Raw genomic sequence first — 17,404 nt, forward strand, 5'->3', positions numbered from 1 at the left:
GTAACTGTGTGCAGGCCCCACAGTGAGATGGGCTTCCACCTGGCCCCTGCTAACCCAACCGCCAGAGCTCAGCCTTAGCAGCTAGGGGCCCCTTCCTGTCCTCTACTGTTGGGACCTGCTTACCAGGCTTAACTGCCCAGGTAGTTAGGACAGTGTACATACTCCAAATGTGGCCTTGGGTCCTTACCAAAGTCGGAGTACAGAGTGCCAAAGATCTAAGACCATGCTACCCAAGTTAAATCTCTTTAATATCCCAATACAAAGTCTTGATGCAAAAAGACAATGAGAAAACCCTGGGAAGTTGGGAGGAGGGGTTTGATAAATAAACCCACCCCAGCAGCTTTTCAAGGGAGAAGGGGAGACGCAAAGGAGCTAGAGAAGCATCAATCCAAAGAGGGAGTGCACAGCTCCTAGGATTTGCCCTTGTCCCCTCACTTCCAGTTGCTGCTCATCCGCCCCATCACGAGGGGCTGCACCCTTTGGATATCTGCTCCTTTCTCTTGGTCCCTGGGATTCAACTAGCTCTGGCTTCAATCCCCTACAAAAATTCCTGAGATCTCGGGGACCCCAGCCAGCCCCTCTCTCGCAGTATTGATAAGAAGGGGCTGGAGAGCCCATCAGAGTTCACACAAGAGTGATGGTCAGGAGCACAGTAGGGTCTCTGAGGCCCCCGTTCGTTCCAAAAGCATACAAAGAGGAAGGCTGCCATAGAGCTTGGGGTCTGTCAGGGGTTGAAGCAGAAGCAGGAAGAGTCCCACACCAAGGGCATAGCCCGCCAGCAGTGGCCACTTCTGTGGATGCTCCAGGGCTGCACACACAGCAGGGAAGCCCATGTAGTTGCAGAAGGAGTGGCAGAGAACCGGCCCTATCAGGTGTCCTGGAGAGGGGAGATGGTGCAACATGTGAAGCAGCCCCACCACCATTAGCCCTTCTAAAGTTAGTGACCCTTGTCTCCTGAACAGGAACTCAATGACCCCCTACCCCACACACTGGTCTGCCCCCATGTTATAACCTCTGCTTCTACCTCTCGGATCTTAAAAAGCTTAGCCTGTCTCTAGAACTGTAGTAGAAGAAACAGTTGTGTCCACAGTATCCCCCTTCTCCCACCCACATCTGTGGGCCCCTGGAGACCCATGAAAGGCCGAGGACCAACCTGTGCGGATGAAGAGGAAAGCCGTATAAGCACCGAAGACAGCGGTGTAGGAGAACTGGAACGCTGGAGACGGAGGCTGCGAGTGACCACACCTGCATGCCCACCCTACCCCAGTACTGCACACCCCACAGTCAGAGACCACCCTTTCCCCTTGGCAGTGGCTGCCTGCCCGTTATCTGTGGCTGCTCTCTGTACCCCACCTTCCATAATCAGTGGGCCCCATCCAATACTTATAGTTCTGTCTCCAACCCTTTCTGAGGAGTGTCTGTGAGGGGTATCCTAACACCCCGACCCTTGGCTGTCCCTGGGCAGCTCTCCAGGCCTCACCTGCAGACAAGAAGATACTTCCCACACTGCTTTGGCGGAAGCGCAGCTGCTCAATAATGTGGTGAAAATGGGCTGGGAGGAAGGTGAAAACCACATCATATTCCTCTGGCTTTCTACCTAGCTGTCCCCCTCACCCAAAGCCCCATTTTTAGCCTTCATGCTGGGAACATTGTTGCTGGACAGGTTAGACTCACCGACTCCAAAAAACAGTGGGCAGGTGAACACAGCAGGGCCCAGACCTGTGCATGGTGCTAGCATGGGCAGCATACAAGCCCGGAACACCAGCTCCTCTGTCAAGGGTGCTATAACTTGGTTTCGTAGCCAGCGCATGTCTGTGAGGCGGCGGGCCCAAGAACGAGGGGCTAGAATAAATATTCAGGATAAGCAATGAGTGCCTAGTTACTAGAGACCCCTAGGACCCTCTCCCACAGATTTTTTTTTCTTTTTCTTTTTTTCGGAGCTGGGGACCGAACCCAGGGCCTTGCGGTTGCTAGGCAAGCGCTCTACCACTGAGCTAAATCCCCAACCCCCCTCTCCCACAGATTTACTCTGACCAAACTCAGTTTGGGAAATCCTGAGAATCAGAATGGGGAAGGGAACAAGCCTTATCAGACCGAATTACAATGTCTTGAGATGACTGACAGTAGTGAGGGAAAGCGGCAGTAGAGGAGGAAGTCAGTCAATTCCAGAGGAACCCAAATTTAACCAATCAAGTACTGTTTTGAGTCTAGAAAGGCCTCCATGAGTATCATAAACTTACAGGGTACCCAGCAATATAATCCATTTTACTGATGAGGAAACACATCCTGAGAGGTGACATCTCACCTCTTCAGTCCAGATCACACCATCTCACTGACTCCTTTCCCCAGTGTTCTGGACTGCCTGTGCCTACCTTTTGCTCAGTCTTGAAGACTCACCCAGGACAACCTTCAGCCCATCTGTCAGGTCACACGGGCAATCCATACAGAGCTGCATCAGTGGACCCAGGAAAAGGATCTGGGGGAGAAAAACATCAAACGAAAGCCGTTATCCAGTGACCTTGCTCACACCTGCGCCCTTGGTCACCCTCATGAGACCTCAGGTTTCCTGAGCTCTAGGATTTCTCAGCCATGCACACCAGGGGCTCAAGGGCCACATCATAATTCCTGTCTGCCATCTGCCAAAAACTGGACACAAGACGGACATGCCATTACACTAGTGACAACAGAGTAGGAAAACTAAAGCAGGACTCACCATAGTTAGCAGCAGGGGCAGCAGAGCTGCTGGAAAAATGCCCTCCAGCCTGAAGCCCATCAAGGTAAGCAGTGATGTGCCTGGCTGAGCCACAGGAAAGGGGGTATCAGTGATGTTCCCTCCCACAAAAATCTGGATTCTTTCCCTAGTTGCCCTGTGCCCCGCCTCCTTCGCACCTGGATGCCAGTGAGTTCCCTCCAGAGCAGCACGCAAAGTGGGGACAAGCTCGATACTACCAGGACACTGGTGAAACGCCGCTTGATAACAGCGGGGTGGTCCCTAAGAAAAGGGACAATAAGTTCCGGGGGGGCCTGTAGCAACCATTTGCCAACGCAGCCCCACCCCCGTCCAGCCCAGGCTCCGCCCGCAGCCCCGCCTCACGAGGGCGCGGATTCCGTCCGCGCGCGCATCCCCCGCACCTGGGCAGCTCGCTCTTCCACACGTAGAGGCTGCCCACGTAGGAGCAGGCGAGGCTGAAGCAGGAGAACACAGACACCCAGCAGCACAGCCCTGGGCCCGGGCTGCTCAACGCGGCTGACTCGGGCTGCCGCTCTGGCCGCGATACCGACAGTAAACGCAGCCCGTCCCCGCCCAGCGCCGCCATCACGCCCAGACCCGTGGCGCGCAGCAGTGACGCGACGGCGCGGGTGACGTCAGGCGGCGGCGCGAGTTGTCCGGTCCTCCGGACGCTCCTCCCCTTGCACTGTAGTTGACACTGTGTGCTTGGAGCAGCTTTATTGAAATATATAACACACGCGTCCCGGGCTTCCTTGCCTTGCTGTGAGTCTCAGGAGCGGGCGCTTAGGACCTGTGTCCCGGACTCAGCCACTCGGACAGGTTGGAGACCTCCTGTAGCCACAAGTCCTGCGGGAGCAGCGGAGGCGGTGGTGAGGGCCCGGCGGCGGTAGCTTAGGCCCGCACCCGCCCTGTGCTCCCTGCGGTACCTCCAGGCCGCCCAGAGGGCTCGCTGCGTCTGCCGCCTGAACTCCGTCGTTGGCCACTTGGGTCTGTGATCCTCTAGCAGTGAGGGAGGCCTCGGTAGGATCGCAGTCGCGCGTGACGGATTCTGGCGGGCTCAGGTCCCTGGCTGGGCCCAGAGTTCGCGATTCTTCCCTGCCCTGGTTGGGGCTGCTCCTCTTGAGCCTCTTGTTTTCTGCTTGCCCGCTAGATTCTAGGAGAAAACAAGCCCATTTCATATTGCTCCGGAAGATTGCCAATGCTACGGAGACTGTTGGGGCAGGGGCATAGTTCTAATTTAACCCTCCCCCTCCATCCTTCCAGATGAAAACATTTCAGTGCCTGACCTTCCTTAGCGCGCCCACGATAGAGGGCATCTAACTTTCCACACAGACTGGGTGATATATATGCCAAGTTACTCTCTGAAACCAAGCTTTCCTTCGGGCAATAAGCAACTAAGTCTCTGTCTGGAATTGTTCTAGGCAGTTGCTACAGAGGCAGCTTTTTGTTGTTGTTTAGACAGACTCTCATGAAACTCAGGGGAGACTTAAACTGATCATCTTGCTTCTTCCAGCCAAGTGCTGGGATCAGACACTCATGAACATGTTGTAGCTCAGTGGTTTTCAACTGTGGGTTGCGTATCAGATGCTTACATTATGGTTCATAACAGTGGCAAAATTACAGTTAAGTAGCAATGAAGATAATTTTATGGTTGGGGACCACCACAACATGAGGCACTGTATTTAAAGGGTGGCAGCATCAGGAAGGTTGGGAACCACCATTAGCTTATCTGTAATAACTTGCGGAAGAACAAACAGGAAGAAGGATCAAACTCAGGGTATTGATAGTCAAGACTCTCACTGAGCTACACCCCCAACCCCTCAGGGGCAAATTTACAGTCTTGCCTTGGCTGGTTCCTCCTGGCAGGGCCCTGGGGATATCAGTGAGTCACCTGTCTCTGGAAAAGCTAATGTGCTCATATTAAGTACAACGCACATCTTTCTCCTGTCATGCAGCTTTACAGTAGGGCTGCTACTGCTCCTCCAAGACCCTCAGTCCCCATGGCTGAAGTGGAATGGGATAGTTGGATCACTCCAGACCATGAATTTTATTTCTCTGGTTTCAGTCCAGGACTTACCCCAAAAGCTAGAGACTTACCTGCAGGGAACTCTAGACCAATATTCTTGTGCTGGTCTTTGGTGTTCTGGGCTGAAATCTTTTTCTCTGGAGTCAGGTGCTTTAACAATTAGAAAGTCCAAGTGAATTTTCAGAAGTCTGTGTCTTAGTGAGACATGTGGTTTGGTTTATAGGGACGTTCTTCACCTGGAACTCCCTCATTCTCCTAACTCATCAGTCTCTACTTGGCCCCCAACTTTCAAAGCACCCCCCTTCTGTCCCAGCATATCTCTCTGTTCTCCCCCGAACCTCGGGCTCTGAAGCATGGCACTATTCATCATTTTATGTGTTTATTTCCATCTTTCTACTCAAGATTTATTATGTATATCTGAGTAACTGTGTGAATTACATGTCTACAAGAGAGGTGGTCAGATCCCCTGTAATTGGAGTTACACTTTTACAAGCTTCTTGGTGTGATTACTGGGAACCAAACCAATAGCAGCATGGCCCCTCTTACACACAGCCATTTCTCCAGTCCCTTTTTAGTTAGTCCTGGCTGTCTGGAACTCAATATGTAATGTAGACCAGGCTGGGCTTGAACTTGCAGAGATATTCCTCACCTTGCCTCCTGAGTGCTAGGATTAAAGGCACACACCACAATGTCTGGCCATGTCTTATTTTAAAGTAAAAATCCTTGGGACAGGGTCTCATGTATCCCAGAGCTGACCTTTAATGTCTGACAATCTGTCCTCTTTATACATAGTTAGAATACATCTTCAAAAAAAATGAAAGCAGTGCTTGCATTGCTCAAAAAGTGCATGAGAGCTGCAGGTGCACACTCCAGCACTACATAAACAGCATAGTAGCACACGTAATCCCATCACTCGGGAGAGGGAGGCAGAATGAGCAGGAGTTCAGGATCATCCTCAGCCACATAGGGGAATAAAGGCCATTTTCAGATACACAGTGAGACCCTGTCTCAAGCAGTAACCCCCCCCTCCCCCTGTAATGTCTAAAGAACACCAGGGGGAAGGGGAAAGTAAGACAATAGAAGGGGGCTTTGGGGGAAGGGAAGCTGGGTTATGTGCAGTTAAGTAGGCACAGTGCTTGTTTTCAGTGTAATGGAGACCTCTGGAGTCTGGTGGGAGGAGCATCCAGCACAGTGACTGTCCTTAAAAGCATGGAGTTGACACTTTCAAAGGGAAGTCTTACGTAAGAACTACACCACAGTGCAGTGCATTCTATGATACACTGCTTTTCTTTTCCCCTTTAAGACAGTTTGACGATACAGCTCTGGCTGTCCTGGAACTCACTGTACAGGTCAGGTTGGCCTGTCTCCCAAGTGCTGGGATTAATCGTGAGAGCTATCTGGCATCCTCATTACAAATTTTTGTTACAGAAGCTTTGCAGTTACAGTTATTGTCATTTCTGAGGGGATCCCACAGTCTCCCCCAAGATACCCAAAATCTCAGAGGCACACACCTCTAAGTGTGCACCACCAGACCTGAGCTATACTGCTTATTAATTGAAGTTCCAACTTCTAAGTAATTACATTCTGAGGAACACACAGGGGCAAAAATCACCCTCAAAAAACTGCAGTTTCAGTTCACTCTGGCCTAGGAAAAAATCTTGTGTAACAGACATGTCTTTTTCCTTTTAGAAACTGGTCTTAGAGGGGTGACCCACTTGAGATGGATAGCACTGTGAATTTTGCATACCTGTTGGTATCTCTCTGGCCCCCAGAGAGACAGCCCAGTCCTCAGGATACAACTCCTTGGATTTAACACTGTGGAGCATTCAATTCTCATCTGCATCCTAGGAAACCAAGCCTTTCCTTAGAGAACTGCCCATTTCTCCTTAAACTATAGATGGGTTAGTTCTATATCGGGTGAGTTGGCTAGTTACCATGGAAACAAAGTAAAAGGAAAAAAAAAAGAATTTGACCTATTGCCTTGATCATGTAGTTTGTAGCTGGAGCCACTGGGTGGCACTATTGTGCCACCAATGAGTTAACAAAGTGGCAGCTAATCAATGGAATAATGACAGTGATCTATGCACTCTTGCCACTCAGTCCTACAAAGGCAAAATGTATCAGGCTTTGAAGCCCTGCCGGTTACTAGCCCTGTAACTTTAACCAGCCAGGTTTAAGTCTCACAGTTAACCTTATTTATAAGATGGAAGATAATGACCTAATTAGGCACATTTCTGTTGAGACTGAAATGGAAATACAGATTAGGAATTCTGTAAATACTCCTTTCTTTCAGCATCCTCCCTGAAGTTCACTAGCCATCTGCCATGTTAAGTGGGCTATGAGTGGCCCTGAGGCTATGAGCCACCACCAGAGCCAAAGGGTACCGAGGTCAGATCGATTCTTTCAGACACCACTGGGATGTCAGAGAGGTCCACCAAAGGATCTTCAGAAGCAGAAACACCTAGAAGCTGAGGGGTCTTCCTGGGTTCTAATGATGGCTCATGCTGTGCCCTCAAGATGTTCCTAGCTGGAGTGAATTGGACTGGACCCCTTCCAGTTTGTCCACACCCTAACACCAAGAGCCTGTGAATGTGAGATTAATTGGGAAGGGGTCTTTGCAGATATAATTAAGGATTCAGAGATAGGACCAGCCTGCAAGTACGATGCAGGGTGGGCCCTCCTAAATCTAGGAAACAGTTGGGTAGGGAAAGGCTAGGCGAAGATGGGGTTAGAAACTGGAGTTATGTAAGCCACAAACTAGGAAAGCAGAGAGATGGAATGGATTTTCTCCCAGTGCATCGAAAGGAAACACAAGCTTGCTCACCCCTTGATTTTGAACTTCTAGACTCCAGAACTATGACAGAATGATGTTTTTAAGTCACTAAGTTCCTGGTAATACCTTACGGCATCTCTAGGAAACTAATACAGTGTTTATAAGCTTTGCTTGCTTGAGGTGAGGCCATTAGCTCTCCAACTGGGAGAAGACCAGTGAGGTTTTACAGTGAGGGCTGCACACAGGTATGACAGAAGTTGTGGAGGGAGCCTTGACAGGCTCTGCCTTGTGGGTTGTTCTGCCTGAGCACCCGCACCCCTCCAATCAGGTAGAAAGAGGTACAAAGGGGAGAACAAGTGCACACGCTGTCCTGAAGGTCCTGGTCTTTCAGAAAACATTAAAATTAGGAGGTGAGTGGACAGAGACAGTTGAGGGGCTGGAAAGACAGCACAGCAGCTAAGAGTATTTGCAGCTCTTGGAGAGGGCAGGAGTTTGGTTTCCAGAGTCTCACAACCACCTGTAACCCCAGCTCCAAGAGGTCACATGTGAATCAATAGTTCATTCCCTCTGTTGCTGAACAGTATCATCGGATAGATGATCAACCTGCTTACCCACAAAGCTCTTGATATAAGATTGGAGTCCCAACAAATACACAAGGGAGACTGAACACAAATGCACTAGTCTGTGTGATACAGTGGGGTAGCTAGGCCAGATAGGGGTGTGTGTGTGTGTGTGTGTGTGTGTGTGTGTAACACCCCCCCCAAAGCCTGTCAAGGTGACTTCCAAAGGACTCTTATCCACCCCACTCCGTCTTGGAGATGGAGTTTCCTCATGTTGCCCAGGTTGGGCCTGGGCTAAATGATCTTCTACCTCAGCTGCCAGAGCCGGGGCTACAGGCCCACGCCACCATGCCCATTGGTCTTTCTGTTCCCAATACCTACGGTTTTTATTTGAATTTTTATACCATGACTAATGAGTGCATTTATTTGTGGGTTCTGGGTTCTGTATAAGCATTTTTGCTGAGTGTGTGCTCACTCACTGAATTTTAAGAGTTCTGTAAAGAACTTTAGCAGTGGCCTGTACTTATTTTTAAACTAGAAATCCAGTTTCTTCCATAGATACAGGGTTATGTGTCACAAGGGTATTTACTTTAGTAAATTACCCCTTTCATCATTTGTCAAATGTACTGCCAAATGTGGCCTTCTGATGAGTAATTTAAAAAATATCAGATGTCACATTTTTAATCTCTGATACACACACACACACACACACACACACACACACACACACACACGTGCGTCTGTACCAATATATATTCTGAGGTTATTTTATATATAATTGGTTTTAGATTTTCAAGATCCTGTGTATCTTGGAACTCACTCTGTAGACCAGGCTAGCCTCGAACTCACAGACACTACCTGTGATAGTGGCATCTTATAGTTAAAAAAAAAGGAAAAAAAAAAAAGGAAAAAAGCCTAAGACAAGCATTCTTGCTATGCAGCCCTGTCTGGTCTTGAATTCACCGTGTACCTTAGGCTGCTTCGGACTCTTCATGCTCCTGCCTCACCCCTCTGAGTACTAGGGTTACAGCTGTGCACCATGCACAAATGCCTCTCTTTATTCTGGCTTACCTGGTTACACCTTTATTAACATGATCAATGTCCTAAACCTTTTAGTCTCCATGGTTTTTCCTTATTCTTGTTTCCTGTTAATTTCCACTTGGCCCTTCAGTGCTTCATTTCCTGTTTGTCATCCTGCTCTTCTCGTCTGTGAGAGCTTTGCAGGCATGGCTGTTGTGCTGAGACCGTCCTTCCCTCTGGGCAATAAGGGTTAGCTTCAGCCCACACATTCTGATAATTTGCATTTCATTTAATTAAATTGTTTCTGACTTCTCTTTTAACTTCATGCTTTACCTCATTTTCCGACTACTACAGAACCTCTCAGAGATTTCTTGTCACTAGTCTTGTTTTAGTAATTAATGTCAAAATATTCTTCAGAAGCCCAGTGGGTAAAGTGTTTGTCACCAAGCCTGAGAGCCTTAGTTCCTTATCTTGAGCCCACCTGGTAGGAAAGGACAGACTCCTGCCGGTTGTCCCTCTGAGTACTACATATGACTACAGCAAGTGTCACAGGTGAACGTCAACACACACTATGTACTTCAGAGCAAGATGACTCACCGAGTGAAAGCATTTGCCAGTCCTCACTACCCAAGTTCGAGCCCTGGAACACACACGGGGGGATGAGGAACAGCTCCTACCAAGCTGTCCCCTGACCTCCACACAAGTAGATGAAATTAACATTTTAAACATAAATTTGTATGTTTATAAAATAAGTTTACATTGAGAGATATCTAATGTCTGGGAATGTAGTCTGTTCTGATACTAAGATATCCAATGGCTAGAATATGCACTGTTCTGATATAGAAATACCTAATGGGGGTTGGGGATTTAGCTCAGTGGTAGAGCGCTTGCCTAGCAATCGCAAGGCCCTGGGTTTGGTCCCCAGCTCCGAAAAAAGAAAAAAAGAAATATCTAATGGTTGGATATGCTCTATCCTGCTGAATGTATCATGTGTGTATGAAAGGAACTGTATCCTTACATGGTTAGACAAAGTGTTTTCATGAACATCATGAGATCAAATTGATTGATAACACTGTTAAAAACTTGTAAAGACTTACTGACTTCCTGTCTAGCCATCCCATCAATTATTGAGAGAATGGACAGTCTCTGGGTTATGATGGTTTAGCGTGGATTCTTGGCTCCACAATGGTGGGGAAGTACATTCAAATTAACTTTGTGGGTTCCCCCTCCTTTTTTGTTTTAGTTTTCAAGACAATGTTTCTCTGTGTAGCCATGGCTATCCTGAAACTTGCTTTGTAAACCAGGCTGGCTTCAAACTCAAGAGATCTGCCTGCCACCTCTGGGAGTAAAGGCATGCTCCTACCCTGCCTGGCTTCCCCTTACCCCCCACTTTCAGAATAGCATTCAGTATAGCCCACGAACTGTTGGATAAAATTGGCTTTTGTGTTTAGATAGTTTTTCCAAGATAGAAGCTATTATGTCTGAACACATTTAAGCTAGGCTAGGCTATGATATTCAGTTACCTAAGTGTATTAAGTGGATTTTAGTTATGATTTTAAATTGTGATGGGTCACTGATGTGTCTCGTGGCCAACTGATTTCGTTAGTATGAAATGAGCCTCTCTATTTGTATTATGTATTAATGTGTATGTGGTGTGTGAGTGTGAGCACACGTATGTTGGAGGATGGACGACTACCCTGTGGGGTCAGTTTTCTCTTTCCACACACGCAGGGTCTCTTTTGCCTTCTGCTGTGCTGTGTCCTACTCAAGGCTAGCTGATATGCAAGCTCCTACCTGATTCTTCTGTCTTTACCTCTCATCTTGCCACAGAAGTGCTGAGATTAAAGATACCCACTACCACTATGTCTTTTTACATGGGCTCTAAGAACCAAACTCAGGTCTCCAACCTTTCACAGCAAGAACCTTCACCCCGGAGCATCTCGCTGGCCCGGAAATGACCCCATAGTATTTTTCCACATAGTATTTTTCACTCTAAAATCTACTTGTCTGATGCTGATATCACCAATCTAGTTCTAGTTTGAATTAATATGGTGCATATTTTCCTGTGTGTACATGTGCATGAGTGCATATATGCGTGTGTGTGTGTGTGTGTGTGTGTGTGTGTGTAGGCCAGCAAATCTGTTCCTCTATTATTCTCCACCTTATTTTTATCATCACCATCATCACCACCATCACCATCATCGTCATCTCTCACTGAACCTGAAGTTTGTCCTTTCAGTTAGAATACCTGACCAGGAAGTCCCTGGGGACTACTGTGTCTGCCTCGGCAGTGAGGCTGCAGACATACAACTGCACCCATTTTTTTATGTGAGTGATGGGAATCACAATTCAGAGTCAGCTGGGTCGTGCTGGTGGTGGCGCAAGCCTTTAATCGCAGCACTTGGGAGGCAGAGACAAAGGCAGGTAGATCTCTTGAGTTCAAGACCAGCCTGGTCTACACAGCAAGTTCCAGGACAGCCAGGGCTACAGAGAAACTGTCCTGAAAATGAACAAACAGACTAACAAACAAACACCCCACAGAAAACAGAATTCAGATCCTAATGCAGCAAGCACTTTATCCACTGAGCATCTCTCCAGCTCGTCTTTTCTTTTCTTTGTTTTCGTGCTGAAATGAGATTCTGTTCCAGAACCCAAGGCTCTCAGTTAAAGTAGGATTCTTTCACACTGTACAGTAACTTTTCAATTCCAATTTCATTCTAATTGTTTATTTTGTAATAGTGCATGTTGTGCATCATCACGTATGTGCAGTGCTTATGGAGGCCAGAAGAGGGTGTCAGATCCCTTGGAACTGGAGTGACAGATAGTTGTGAGGCACCAAGTGGTTGCTGGGAATCGAACCCAAGATCAGCCATTGCCCTTAACCAGTGACGATTCTCTCCAGTTCCCTCTTTATCTAGTTTCTGTCTCTTTGGCCTCACACAAGCTGGACAAGCACTCTATTGTTGAGCTGCAGCCTGGGCTTCTCCCTTTTCCTTTGTTTGAGAAGTATCACTATATAGCTCAGTCAGGTCTTGAACTTGAGTTTTCCTCCCTCAGCTTCCCATGTAGCTTGAGTGTAGCTGGGCACCAACCACTATGCCCAGCTGTCTTTCTTTTATTTGGTATCTGGGTTGCTGAGATCAAATACCTTTAATAGAATAATTTGCATGGCAGAGTTGAAATAGATCACCTTTAGGGAGCTGGAGAGATAGCTCAGTGGTTAACAGCTAGTGTTGCCTTTGTAGAGGATCAGATTTGATTCCCAGCATCCACATGGAGGGTCACAACCATCTGTAACTCCAGTTTCAGAGGATCTGAAGCTGTCTTCTAGCCTCTGTGGGCTACAGAATGCATGTAGTGTACAGAGGATAAAAATAAGTCTTAAAAATAACAACTATATTATTGTTATAATTCATGACATCTGCATTTTACTATTGCTGGTGTGGAATGCATTTGACCCTCACAGGAGCTAAGAACCTCACCTCTCCCCTCTCTCTTGCTCCCTTTCTCATTAGATGCCAGCGTCATGCTGTCCAGGTTCTCTAACTACCAGAGTTTTGAGCCAAATAAGGTACCCATTCTCACATATTTTGTCATAGCAATGCCAAATGGACTTAAGTAATTCCCCTGGGCTTGCAGCCCCATTGTTTATAGGCAGACCTCTAAGCCTTGCCTGGATTCCCTTTCCTTGTCTGATGACCTGAACACTTTCTCTAGACAGTATTTTGGGGTAATCATTTGGTTTGATAAAAAAAATGTTTTGAACCATTGGTACACCTTTAATCCCAGCACTCCAGAAGCAGAGTCAGACAGAGATCTCTATGAATCATAAACCAGCCTGGTCTACATGAGAATTCCAAGCCAGCCAAGACTATAGAGTAAGACCCTGTTCTTAAGAAAATACATGTTTTGTTTTACATTTCTCAGAAATGGTTATTCCATACGCTAATGTTAAATCCCACCTTGATTTCTCACTCCCCCTCCCTTTCTCTTAGAAACAGTGGTGTAATGATTTAAATCTCATTGTTTATTAGACCCATGCTTTAGTTTTTAAAAAAGTCAAGAGAGGGGCTGGGGATTTAGCTCAGGAGTAGAGCGCTTGCCTAGGAAGCGCAAGGCCCTGGGTTCGGTCCCCAGCTCCGAAAAAAAGAACCAAAAAAAAAAAAAAAAAAGTCAAGAGAACCAGAGCAAGGCATATGGCTCATGCCTTTAATCCTAGCACTCAGGAGACAGAGGCAGGCAGATGTTTGAGTTCATGACAGCGTTGGCTATGAAGAAAAAAAAAACTGTTGTGAAAAGTCAAAAGGGGAGGGAGGAAAGGAGAATGAGCCAGAGAGGTGGGTGCAGAGAGGGAGGGAAGCCAGAGAGGTGGGTGCAGAGAGGGAGGGGAGCCAGAGAGGTGGGCTTCAGTTGGACAGTTTCCTGTCAGCTACACCTGGGCCTGAAGATAACACAACATGTTCTAGCTAGGTCTCCCTCTTAGGACACCGCCACCAAAGGTGCTAAAGTTCTCTCTCCTCCTTGAGAGTAGAAACTTCAATGGACAGCTCTGGACCTCCAGCACCCTGAAGGCAAACTACTAAAGGTAGATTTTATTAGACATAAACTTTGCAACAGTAATTTTACGGACACATTGTTATTACTTTACTGATGTAGAACCCCAAACTCAGAACTGTTAAATCTAGTCTGTAATGATTCAGCAACGACTCAGTGGCAGGGATGGAACCCCGTGACTTGCCATCCGTCTACACAGCACTTGGCTCTGTGCTGCATCTCTAGCACAGGCCTCCCTGCTGAAAGGCCAGCCATAGAGCTGAAGCTTTTGTGCTCATCCACCCTGAATTAAGGGTTCTCACACCAAAATGCGGGAATTCCTGGAAAACACTAATATTATCATTACACTTACCTGCTCTGTGTCACATGAGCAGTGGTTCAGAAATTGGTGCTGGGTGATATCATAAAATATTCTGTGCAGTTTGGCACTAAATTCCTGTGTGTCAACTGCCTACAATAGATGAAAAAAACAGGAGGTGCTGAACTCAATGGAAACCGAAGGAGAAATGCTGTAGAGGTAAGAAATGTGAATTCTTGACTGTATTCAGTTATGTCTCTGGGAGCTTGTGAGACAGAGAAGGGCCTGAGATAGATACTTGGTATATGAAATCCATGTCTTCCCACCTAAGCAAGATTCTTCTACCAAGATCTTTGTCTACAGCAGATGAATACTGCAGAGGTCCCTCTGTCTCATGACTGGGTTGAAAAGACTCTCTTCCTTGAGATGACTGAGAAAGCAGTCACTCCATTGAGCCAGTGAGGTGGAGGAAGAGGTAGGCAATGTCAGACAAGCCTTCTGGAGGGAAGAGAACCAGAGAACATAGGCTATATCCAGGGAAAATGGGCTCAGCCTTCGATGCCTAGTACAGAACTGTGGGTATCAGGTAAAGGACAAGAGGAACCAGCTAAAACCATGCACTGATTTAGAAGAAGGTCTGTCTTTAGGTGTGTGTTGGCACAGTTTGTAAGCTGTGCGTGTGCAGGTTCCTGGAGGCATTAATCCCTTGAGTGGATTGTGAGCTACTTGACGTGGGTTCATGGAACTAAACGTGGGTCCTCAGAAAGAGCAGTACATTCTCTTACAACAGCTCAGCCATTTCTCCAGCTCCAACATATTAATTTTATAGATGAGAAATTGAAATTCAAAAAGAAGTGACCCACTCAAGATCAGGTAGTACAAAAGCCAGGCCACATCTTCCTATCCCATCATGCACATGCACGAAGGTGAAGACCAGACTTATAAAGGCAAGGTTTTTGTGCTATTTAAGCACTTTTTTCTAGGAGACAATTTTAGACAATACAAGATGTCACATAAAGTATTAATTGGAGTACTATTTACATACAGCAGTAAGTTACCAAGGTAAATGCCCAACATTAGGAGAATGAATTACTAAATTAGACTAAGTAATAAAGTACACTATTTATTAACAAAAGCAAATTCTATCCTTGTTGAAATTGGTAAAATTCCATTTTATATACAAAAAATATAATTCCCTGGTTTCGACTATATAATATGAGATGTGAAAACTGGTTACCATATGACTACTATAAAATTATAGTAGTAGGAATTAGTATTTAAGTTTTTTTATGTGACATATTATCTTTTAAGGAAAAAGTACATAAAGATGAAGCAACAGCCAGACACGGGAGGCAGAGACAAGTGGTGCTCTGTGAGCTCCAGACCAGCTTCCCCTATACAGAGTTCCAGAACATGGAAATATTGTCTCAGGAAAAAAAGGAAAAAGAAAAGAGAGAGCAACAAACAGGGAATCTGTGATCTACTGGCAATGTCTGTAGTCTACTGGCAATCCCACTGGTTGCCATATGACTCCAAAGGAAGAATGGAGACTAACATGCACTGAGAACCCATCATGCATAACCTGTTTTCACAGTCTTGGTCTCTTCAGCCACCACAATACACGTTCATGGACTAAGAGGTGTACAAATGCTACACATGTATTTGTGACAGTTTTAGATATCTGAGATTAGATGGTTAATGTTAACTGTCATCCTGACAACATTTAGAATCACCAGTTGATGGTTATTTCGACCACATTAACTGATGTGAGAAGACCCTTCTTAACTGTGGGTGGAACTGGTCTCCGGGCGGATCATGAACTGTCTAAAATGGAGGATGGAGCAGTGCGCTGGCACGATGTGTGCACTGTTCTGTGTCTTAGAGTTCTGTTGCTGTGGTAAAACACCATGATCAAAAGCAACTTGTGGAGGAAAGGGTTTACTTCATCTCTCAAATCTCAGGTGATAGTCCATCATTGAGAGAAGCCAGGGCAGGAACTCAAGGCAGGGATCTGAAGGCAGAAACTGAGGCAGAAGCCACATGGCTCGTTCAGTTGGCTATTTATATACCACCTGCCCAAGAATAGTGCCATCTTACGACATCAACCATTAATCAAGAAGATACCCCACAGGCTAGCCTACTAAGCTGACCACTTTCTCAATTGAGGTTACCTTCTCTCTAGTGACTCTGACTTCTGTCAAGCTGACCAAACACTAGTGAGCATACTCTGTTATTATGACTACAAATGCAACATGATCAGCTGCTTCAAACTCTTGCTGCCCTGACTCTCAAGATGAATTGAGTGGAAATAAACCCTTCTCCCTTAAGTTGCTTTTGTCGGAATATTTTCACACAACAATATTAGAACCCAAGATCACATGCCAGCACAGGTAAGTTCTGGTAAGGGCCCTCTTCAGCATCTTTTCCAATCTTTTTCTGTGTCCTCATATTACAGAAGGGTCAAGGCTTTCTCTGGAGACACATTTTGTTCTAATTTACTGTTTTTTGGGTTTTTTTTGTTTTTTTGTTTCTGTTTTTGTTTTTGTTTTTTGGAGCTGGGGACCGAACCCAGGGCCTTGCACTTGCTAGGCAAGCGCTCTACCGCTGAGCGAAATCCCCAACCCCTACTGAGTGGGTTCTTGACAGTAGAGGACAGCACAATCTGTGCAAGTCTGTTTTCTCTGTCCATCGTGTAGCTACCAATGGTCACAGTCAGGTTGTCAGCAACTCTACCTGCTATTATCTTAGCAGCTCATGAGGCCACTTAATTAGGAACTAATCCTTCGTGGGATATTCTCTAGAGAAGACTGCTCAGATATGGGTTCAAGCCAATAAAAAGCCATTATTAGCCAGCTGGTGACTGCCTGGGGTTCAGGACCTCAGTGTAGCCCATGCCTTTCTCTGGGTGAATAAAAAAAATGAGGTCCTGAGTTGACATACTTCAGTTAACAAGAGCAGTTAGCCAGAAGCAGAACTACAGATGCAAAAAACCAAGATTAATACATTAAGAGACTTTCCCAGAGCTATGGACTTTGATGGATTAGGTCTTTGTTTTAGTTTTGGCAGGTGGTGCTGTCTATGTGCTGAGTTTTGTAGCCTGAATGGTGCTGCATCATGGAACCAGTTGTGCTAAGGTCTTAGACCCTGCTCAGGTCTGGGACCCTGATACAACCCCATTCGTCTCATCTCTCAGAGAACGGAACAGCCAGATGAAGAGCGCTACCTAACACTCTTAAAGGTTACCTTTAGGGCACACACACTTAATCCCAGCACTTGTGATACAGAGGCAGGAAGATATCTGTGAGTTCAAGACCAGCCTGGTCTCCATAGTGAGTTCCAGGACAGGTGAGGACTACATAGAGAGATCACCCCCTCTCCCTCTCCCTCTCCCCCTTCCCCACCCCGTGTGTGTGTGTGTGTGTGTGTGTGTGTGTGTGTGTGT

The 17,404-nt window shown here is 46.5% G+C and overlaps 2 protein-coding genes across 13 annotated transcripts in view; both read right to left on the bottom strand.

The window, feature by feature from the left end:
- Positions 1 to 227: 227 nt before the first annotated feature.
- On the bottom strand, positions 228 to 17,403 carry Rce1 (Ras converting CAAX endopeptidase 1). Of its 12 annotated transcripts, none has more exons than XM_006230788.5 (8): positions 3,133 to 17,403; positions 2,890 to 2,992; positions 2,714 to 2,797; positions 2,398 to 2,476; positions 1,675 to 1,842; positions 1,481 to 1,552; positions 1,154 to 1,229; positions 228 to 877 (listed from the first exon to the last, which is right to left on the bottom strand). In XM_006230788.5, the coding sequence occupies exons 1-8, from the start codon at positions 3,315 to 3,317 to the stop codon at positions 625 to 627; spliced, it is 1,020 nt and encodes a 339-aa protein (XP_006230850.1). In that variant the 5' UTR covers positions 3,318 to 17,403; the 3' UTR covers positions 228 to 624. The 12 variants fall into 12 exon arrangements, 11 of the variants coding, with proteins under 11 accessions (XP_006230850.1, XP_008758358.1, XP_038935329.1 ...); XM_008760136.3 differs by having other exon boundaries at positions 1,154 to 1,216; positions 2,714 to 2,793; positions 3,133 to 3,348; XM_039079401.2 differs by having other exon boundaries at positions 2,714 to 2,793; positions 3,133 to 3,348.
- Positions 3,432 to 17,404, bottom strand: part of Top6bl (TOP6B like initiator of meiotic double strand breaks) — an 87,043-nt gene continuing 73,070 nt past the window's right edge. The window contains exons 13-15 of the mRNA NM_001426986.1: positions 14,017 to 14,115; positions 4,829 to 4,907; positions 3,432 to 3,884 (exon numbers count right to left, since the gene is read on the bottom strand). Of these exons, the coding sequence (NP_001413915.1) occupies positions 3,535 to 3,884; positions 4,829 to 4,907; positions 14,017 to 14,115 (528 nt within the window). The 3' untranslated portion in view covers positions 3,432 to 3,534. The remainder of the gene's footprint in view (positions 3,885 to 4,828; positions 4,908 to 14,016; positions 14,116 to 17,404) is intronic.

Source organism: Rattus norvegicus, chromosome 1 (assembly GCF_036323735.1).
Source record: "Rattus norvegicus strain BN/NHsdMcwi chromosome 1, GRCr8, whole genome shotgun sequence".
NCBI classification, from domain to species: Eukaryota; Metazoa; Chordata; class Mammalia; order Rodentia; family Muridae; genus Rattus; species Rattus norvegicus.